Source organism: Sinocyclocheilus rhinocerous, unplaced genomic scaffold (assembly GCF_001515625.1).
Source record: "Sinocyclocheilus rhinocerous isolate Xijiao unplaced genomic scaffold, SAMN03320098_v1.1 scaffold671, whole genome shotgun sequence".
Classification (NCBI taxonomy): Eukaryota; Metazoa; Chordata; class Actinopteri; order Cypriniformes; family Cyprinidae; genus Sinocyclocheilus; species Sinocyclocheilus rhinocerous.
Genome location: NW_015625021.1, coordinates 550,788 through 559,564, shown reverse-complemented (window position 1 = coordinate 559,564; position 8,777 = coordinate 550,788). Strand labels below are relative to the sequence as shown.

At 36.4% G+C, this 8,777-nt stretch overlaps 1 protein-coding gene across 5 annotated transcripts in view; it reads left to right on the top strand.

Annotated features, from left to right (window-relative positions):
* Window positions 1-4,115: 4,115 nt before the first annotated feature.
* Window positions 4,116-8,777, top strand: part of LOC107747262 (nuclear receptor subfamily 2 group F member 6-like) — a 14,902-nt gene continuing 10,240 nt past the window's right edge. For 3 of the 5 annotated variants that reach the window (XM_016561754.1, XM_016561747.1, XM_016561738.1), the window contains exon 1: window positions 6,387-6,684. In XM_016561754.1, the coding sequence (XP_016417240.1) occupies window positions 6,416-6,684 (269 nt within the window). In that variant the 5' untranslated portion in view covers window positions 6,387-6,415. Of the gene's footprint in view, window positions 4,358-6,184; window positions 6,267-6,344; window positions 6,685-8,777 lie in introns of those variants that run through there. The other 2 variants (XM_016561729.1, XM_016561720.1) reach the window with 2 other exon arrangements.

Here is an 8,777-nt window from a genome sequence, read left to right as displayed (position 1 = left end):
TGTGTGTGTATTTATATATATACATAATAAATATACGCAGCACACATACATATATTATGTAAACAAAAACTTTTATTTTGGATGCGATTAATCGTTTGACAGCACTAGTTTTTACACTTTCTTCTTAATGTGAAATGTACCCTAAATTACACAATAGGGCCTTTCGCTCCGCGGGAAACTTTTCATAGTACCAATGCAACCCTTTAAATGGTACTGGGAAATAGGTCGCGCAAAATCGTCCCAGTACTTTAGTACTGTACATTTAGTTCTGGAACTAAAGCGGTGCGAAAGGCCCTAATGACTCTCTTATATTGAGCTTGCTTTTTGGATCTTGACAGTGAATTAACCCTTCAAATAACATATTGCTAGACTGAAAACACGCAGCCTCAACTGACCCCGAATCACTGCAGCCCACACAAACACTGACCTCACGTAAAAGCCTAACTCCCTTTTCCAGTATGAGACGGATTAAGAGAGGAAGAATCTTAGAGGTGAAAGCAGGCAGCAGGGCTTTCAGTGAAGGGAGCAGGTTTGTAATCCCTTTAAGATGTCTTTATTGAGCGTATTAGAGCCCATATTATCACCCCAGTTGACCCCTTTTCTTTCCCTCTTTTGCTCTCCATCCCCTGTTTTCTCTGTACTTGTAGTGTGAGGTATTATTCACTTGTGCTAATCTGACAGCTGCATTTTCAATATTGCAACAGAAAATAAGGGAATCGGTTTCTATTTATATACATTTATTCCATCCAGGTGACAAATTTAACAAATACAGTTTGTTCAAACAAAAGTGTTGCAGTAGTTGTTATGAAGTGTAAACTATATACCGTAAAAAAGAAAAGGGAAATGTACCAGTAATCTTCTGCCAGTTTTTCTATTAATTTTACATACATTTCCATTTAAAAACAACACCTGTAACAAATCAATAAGGAAAATTCCTTTATAATAATACAGCACATTGTGCCCTATTTTAGTGTATTTTTAATTAATTAATTTATTTATTTATTTTTACAGTATAGTACACTGTAAAAAAAAATCCGTAAAATTTTTACTGTAGCATTTTTACAGTCTTTTACCATTAAATTCACGGTCATTTTTTACAGTGTAGTACAAAACTGCAGGAAAGTAGAGGAAAAAGGGACAATTTTTTAATAAGTTTGATTTTATTTTAATAATAAAATATTTTTTTAAATGTGGTTTAATTTTAAAATATTAATTGTATATACTTTTATTAGCAAGTTATTAGCTAAACTATTCCACCTTTGTTTAGAGGAACCAGGGTTATTAGTTAACTAAAACTGAAACTAAAATTAAAACCATAAAAAAAAAATGCTGCTTGAAATAAAAAATATATTTTTAGGTGAAATAAAATATAAAAACCTTTTTTTTTTCAGCTAGTTGCCACGGCACAGTTTCTCATTTTAATTTAGTTTAATGTGATATACTAAAATAAAATAACTAAAACTGAAATAAAAATTAATAAAACTAAACAAAAATATGTAGACATAAAAATGAAGATATAATAAAAATGACACAACAAAATGACCAAAACTTTAAAAACGTATAATGGAAAATATAAATATAAAAACTATAATAGTATCTCAAAGCCACTAAAATAACACTGAGAGAAGAACACTTGACTAAATGTTTAGTTGGGTGCGAGACATCTTTAAAAACCTGGAAATCAATACTGAGGTCAGCTCATTTGAATAACAATAGCTCAAGTGTGACTTTCCCACCAAATGAAGGCAGTTTGCTGTGTTTTTCTCAGGGTGGAGGATGTTGATTCGTGGCCCAGCAGATGTTCGCTGCGGCGTGCTGGTCAGTGTCTGACGCTCCGTCTCTCTGTTAAGGTCAAAGGTCCCACGACGTCGAGAGACAGACCTCTCGCACGGGTCAGAGAGCAATAGAGGCTAGAGAGTTCAGTGCATGCTGCTCGGGCAAATGCTTTTGCACCTATGAAATGGTTAAAGTTTAAACCCACTTTCAACATTCCTCAACACCTGAACAAGAGCTCAGGCCGTCTGGGCTACTAATGTCGTAAGGCCACAGCACTGATGAAACTAAGCCTTTTCCTGAAAAATCAGATCAGAATAAAACCTTTGTAATCTCATATACTATAATACGAATGATAAAAGCAAAGAATTGAGGGCAGAATAGAATTTAAAGATTGAGTTTAAAATAAAAGGGCTGGAATTGCCACTGCATGGTCCAGTGTCTGCACTAAATAAATCGTCTATGATAATTTGAGATTGACTTTTATTTGTAGGAAAGAGAAAGTGTAGAGATACTAAGTGATCAGAATCCAGGAAGAGCTGCATTCCGGATCAAAGACCAACAGTTCAACCCCAGAAACCTGGAAACACACACAGAGAGTGAAAACAAACAGAGAGCACAGGACAAACGGCTCAAAATCTCTGCCATCTGGACTTGGTAGGATGCAAATCAGTAAAGCAGTGAGTTATTTTGATAAAACATATGGTTGAAAAGAATAAACAGGACTTGAAAAAGACAAAAATATACAAAGAATCACTGTAAACCCTAATGCTCAAAAGAATTAATTGGTTTGAGTATATTTAGGGAAAACCTAAATTAAAATATATGATCCATTGTAATAAAAAAGCTATCAAACATAAGTGTTGCAATACTTGTTATTAAGAGTAAATTAAAGTTACAGAAAGGAAAAATTTATTTTAATTTGTCCTATATATATATAAATATATATATATAAAACAAATCAGTAGAGCAGTGACTTTCCATGCTCAAAATAATTCATTGGTTTGAGTCAGGCAAACTTGAATTAAACAAATTATTTCAAATTAACTTTTATGAGTATTTAGAACTTTCTTTGTCCTTTGAGTTCATGAAACTGACTTAAGTAAACTTCTTAAGTAATTTTAATTGTCTTATTTTTTTTTATTTAATTAACTTGTTTTTTTTTCATTTAAACTAAATTTAACTTATTTTCCAGCTTGCTTTGCCATGGCACTCAAAAGGGAGAGTAAATGCTAAAATCAATTATATATTATATAATGTTTTGTGTGTGTGTGTGTGTGTGCAAGATTAATGTTATTTCACGTTATTGGAGCAATTGACATGTATGTGTGCAAAATGAAAATCTAAGAATAAAAATCTTAAATTTTCTTATATAATGATTACCTACATTTTGAGTTTTGCCAACTTATTTTGGTTTACAGATTTGTGTAAGGGAATGTATCTTATGGAAGCCTTTAAGAGTGTCCAAGGTAAAGAAAAGGAATGTAAAAAGTGCAGTTTATAATGCATGTGTCAAGTTCTTCGAAATGTATTAATGCATCTTAATGACACCACTTTTAACAAACTTTGATAACAAAAAATCATGTATCAAGTTCATTTTCTTTACACTTTTGAATGTGAGGGTAATCATTATATCCAAGAAGTTTATGTATGTTAAACATATTTAAATTATAAAAATTTGGGGGGTTGTACCATCTGACATTTTTCCACCTGAACCGGTTTGCTGGTTTCAGATGAGTTTCGGTCCACAGACTGTCCTAAACCAACTAGCTTTGCCTGCTTTAAGACGTCTTTTTCAGCAGAGTAAAAGCCAACGCAATCATGAGAAGACAAAAAGATTTCCACAGAGAGTGATCTAAAAAAGCCCTAAATCAGATTAACAAAGCAGCACAAAGCTCTTCAATACAGCACATTTACACCAGCTCAGCACAAAAAGATCCGCATAAAACAATGACTTCTTTCAGAATATTACGAGATGATTGGTGAAACAGGATGAAATGCTAGTGTTTTTTTGAAGCTTGTGTTTGGTGAGGAACTTTCTATAGTTGTAAAGCTGCCATATTCTTTGATTTTAATCACGCTGACACATCTTCTGAGGTTTAGATCTTCACTAAGGAGGTCTTCTCCGTCCTCAGAGGCATGCTAAGTGTACCTATGGTCATCCCTGGAGGGGTTAACCGTGTGTGTGGTAACACATTCCTGGTTGTTTGTGTAGAGTGGCTACAGCCCACTCACTGCTCTTTGACTCTATTACCCTTATAAGGCAGGCGGCGCCATGGCAACCAGAGGGCTTGAATAGCAGTGTCAAATCCCTGAACACACAGACACACACTCGCTCGCCCTCCACTACTCAGAGAGAGAGAGAGAGAGAGAGACAGAGAACAGAGCCAGGCTTGTTGGCCAGTCACCACAGACGCTCGGGTCAGCTGTCTCTCCTGATCGTTGGATCTCATGATTTACTGATGAATGGAGAAAAGCAGGGCACGGGAAGCAGCGGACGGCTAAAAGAGCTTAAGGTCGGTTCCTGAGAATGCTGAGGCCCCGGAGACCATACGGCTGGACCAACCGGCACTGACGAAACAAGGTACAGAAGGACTCTCTCTCTCTCGCTCTTGTATTTGCACAGAGTGTACTGAGACTCAACCAAAAGGTGCTTGCTTCTCTGCTAAGTTGCAGGATTGTGTTGTTTAACCAAGAGAAAGAGCAAGGAACTTTCTTGAACTTTGCTTCTTGAGGAGCAGGGTGGGGCCTGAGCTCTGTTTATCATTAGCCAGCTCGCTGTCTGCATGTTTGGCATTGTGGTTTTCTGCTGTTTGGAAGCAGTTCTTTATTAGCAGTTTAACCCTATGTGACAATTATAAAAAAGTTATACAGGACAAAAATGTTAGTGTCAAAAAAAGAAAATAAAAATATTTTATTTATAGCATATTTCCACTTTTTACAGATTTTTTAAATTAACATCAGTCCTGAGCATGCATGCATATATATATATATATTAACCCTTTAAATGTCCGTTTGTTTAATGCCATTGTTGTTACGTTTTATGAAAAACAAAAAAATATTTTCCACACACTAAATGCTTTTTTGTTTTAAAAATGCAGTCTTGGATATGTCAGTGATTAGAAACAATATTAGCTGTTTCATGTTCACTTTTTTTTTGTGCAATGTCAGATTTAAAAAAAATAAAATCCATTCTTGATATGGATACCAATACAACCACACAATTATAATTACATAACTTCATATTAACATATATAATAATGTTAATATATGTTAAACATGTATTAACATACTTTATAACAATTTCATTTGGCCTTTTTTCAGCTTAAGCAGAAAACAGGAAAAACATGGGTATTTGCTTTATAGGCCAAACCTCAGAAAATGGTGCTGTCAGGTGGAAAGTTTTCAACATTTAAAAAAATGTAAAAATAGTACAAATTTTGACGCATTGCCAACAGAATCAAAGAATGCATGATTTTATAGCTAAATGGCACTGGGGTTAAATATTGCTGTTTTAATGGAGACATTTTTATCCTTAAGGTCCTGAGTGTAACTGTTTTTGTTCGTAGTGTAAAATAGATTTATAAGGGTGAAATATTCAAATTCCAATAAAAATACTAATTTTTGGCAAATGTTATGCTGTTTGCATTAACAACAACAACAACAAAAATGTGTCTGAGGATACACAAGGGTTAAAGGAAGCAGTTTCTTTTGGATTATTTGACATTTAGATAACCTCGGAAGATCATTTTATTGCTCAGGATTTGTACTTTCATAGCTCAGGGGACTCTTTCTACTTAAATTACACAAATGAGACCATAGTTGATATACAATAAAACCATAAAGCTGTAAAATAAAATTCTTGGTAGAATTAGATGAGAAAATGTTTGACTTCACAGACTGTGGTATCTTTATTGAGAAACTAGAGAAGACACTTATGAGATTAGAGGGGAGTTCTTCACAGAAGCAAAAATCTGAGAAGCAGGAGGCTTAACTTAGTCTCCTTTTAATCTCATTGCTGTCCAGGAGAAACAACCGAGATACTAAGTGATCTCATTTGTGATTTTTCTCACCGAAACATGAACCAGTAAATACGAAACGCACTGGCAGGTTGAGTCAAACCTACCCAAGTGACCTGTAATACCCTCAACGTTTCTAAACACGACCGCATGTTTCTCAGTACCGAAGGAACTGGTTTAACTTGTCGGTTACTAGGGGGCATGTAGAGTAGGTTTTTCTAGTGTTGCGAGCTGAGAAGGAGTTTCATTGCATCCACGTCTCAGAGCTGTGAGAGCTCAGAGCTTGTCTTTTCCCTGAAGTCTGGGTGCGTTTATGTGTAATTTATTGTTTCCTGTGAAAAGGGCGAGGTGAGCTGTCCAACTCTGAACTGCTCAGTGAATCAAAGGGATCTTGAGATCTTCAGAGGGTTTTGTGGTTAGGGGACTCGAAGAAAAGCAACAGGAATTGTGATATGACAAAAACATGTCAGCCCGGTAAGCCTCGGGGGTCTTCAGAGTGCTGTTGAATGTGTTTCTCCTCCGAGTCTGACTTGTTCGGCTTACTGTCTGCAGCTTGAAGGGGTTCTTCCTGAATTCTCGACGTGGGAAGGTTTCTCAAGCAGCTACTGCTGGTGAACACAGAGATGGCCATGGTGAGCGGGGGATGGGCCAACCCCAACGGCGGCGCTAATGGACTCGGTGAGAAAGGTTACCTGCGGGGGGAGGAGGAGAGCAGCTCGCCCCGGGCGGGGAACAGCGACGCAGAAGGTGGCGAGGAGGACAAGGCCTGCGTGGTGGACTGCGTGGTGTGTGGCGACAAATCCAGCGGCAAGCACTATGGTGTGTTCACCTGCGAAGGGTGCAAGAGTTTCTTTAAGAGGAGCATCAGACGGAACCTCAACTACACCTGCAGGTGAGACACACACATAATATCTTACATTGGTTAGCAAACAGGTTTTCCACTTACATTAGAATTTTTTTCATTAAATGCTAAATTTGATTACCACAAACTGCACAATAGTCCGTTTTCTAGCAAGAAACTGAAGGGTCATCGCCATCTATATATAAATAAACAAAAAGATTTGCGACTGCTCGGGCTCAACAGCCAATCACACGCTGTGTTTCCAGATGCAGCTTGGCAAAGGAATTTGGCTGAACTTTCTGTGAACTCTGTTAACCTCTTACTGACATTTAAATTACAGTGTATGTAAGTGAACATTTATATACTCGTGAATCAGAGCCTGTAATAAGGGAGATGAATAAATCATAGTAATCATGCTATAATAAATGCTTGACGCTGACATTTTTTCTCAAGGAGCATGTGCTCCTAAGTCAATTTAGGGGCACAATGAAAAAAAGTACATTAGGTTTTTAAATAGTTTTTTTCACTCTTTTCACACACACTCACATTCAATGATTCGCAATATGCACAACGAAGTTCCGACCTGAATAAAAAGATTCACAAACCCACTCCAAAGTTCCCATCTAAATTAAATGATTTGTGATCCACGCTGCGTAGTTCCGATCTGAATAATGATTCGCAAACCATCATTTCAGATCGGTACCTCAGAGTGCGGATTGTGAATCATTCAATTAGGGAAATAATTCGCAAAGTCGCTCCGAAGTTCGGATATAAATCAAATGATTCGTGAACCCGCTCCAAAGTCCCGATCGGAATCAGATGATTCGTGATTCACGATCCGATTGGAGTGCTTCGAAACAGTGAATCATTTTGCAATGCAATGGTTTAACCAATTCTGAGTTTCGAAAAGCTCAATTTCACCCATCACTATACAATATAATTCACATTAAAATCGGTTAATTAATTTTAAATAGGTTGACCAATGCAATTCAGTTGGTGACAGTTCAATATGAAATTAGTACGATGGCCGAGAGAGCTCAACGCGTTGCAACTTCAGAAAACACATGCAAATAGAAAAAGCATCAGCAAATAAAGAAAACAGCTTCATCAGTTTGACAGCACATGTGCTGCAAATACTCGCAACACAACCAAATACAAAAACACGCTACAAATGCTCACAACACAAACAAATAAAGGAACGTGCTGCAAAAACAGAAACACGCTACAAATGCTCACAACACAAACAAATAAAGAAACGTGCTGCAAAAACAGAAACGCGCTGCAAATACTCACAACACAAACAAATAAAGGAAAGCGCTGCAAAAACAGAAACACGCTACAAATGCTCACAACACAAACAAATAAAGAAACGGCTGCAAATACTCACAACACAAACAAAGAAACGCGCTGCAAAAACAGAAATGCCTGCAAATACTCACAACACAAACAAATAAAGAAATGCGCTGCAAATACTCACAACACAAACAAATACAGAAACGCGCTGCAAAAACAGAAATGCGCTGCAAATACTCACAAGACAAACAAATAAAGAAATGCGCTGCAAATACTCACAACACAAACAAATACAGAAACGTGCTGCAAAAACTCATAACACAACTAACAGAAACGCACAAGTAGCACAGACCACAACAAAATTACCCCAACAAAATGAAAATTAATTTTTTTCTTGGCGTATTGATTACCATTTGTATAACCACAGTTGTACAAATACCATGGTTAAAACTCTGGTTAGTGTAGTAAATCCATGGTTAATTTGTGCATGGTTACAGTAACCATTTTTTGTTTTCATTTTTCTTATATAATACATTTATTTATTAATGAATTAATTTTAATAGTAGGCTATGGTTAATTTTTGTAAGGCAAGTTGTAAAAGTAAGTAAGCCAGCTTACATAACCTTTCACAGTTACAGTAATTGTGTATTTCGTCAACAGCTAATGAATATGATCAGGATGTTACACAAAAATCTCACCTTTCAGAGTAGACATTGATAAGCATGTCCCAGCCATGCTTTGTCACTTCTGCCACAATTCTGCGCGCGAAAGATCATATTTTGAGCGCACAAAAGTGCATTTTGCACGCACACGATCTTTATATATATATATATATATATATATATATATAT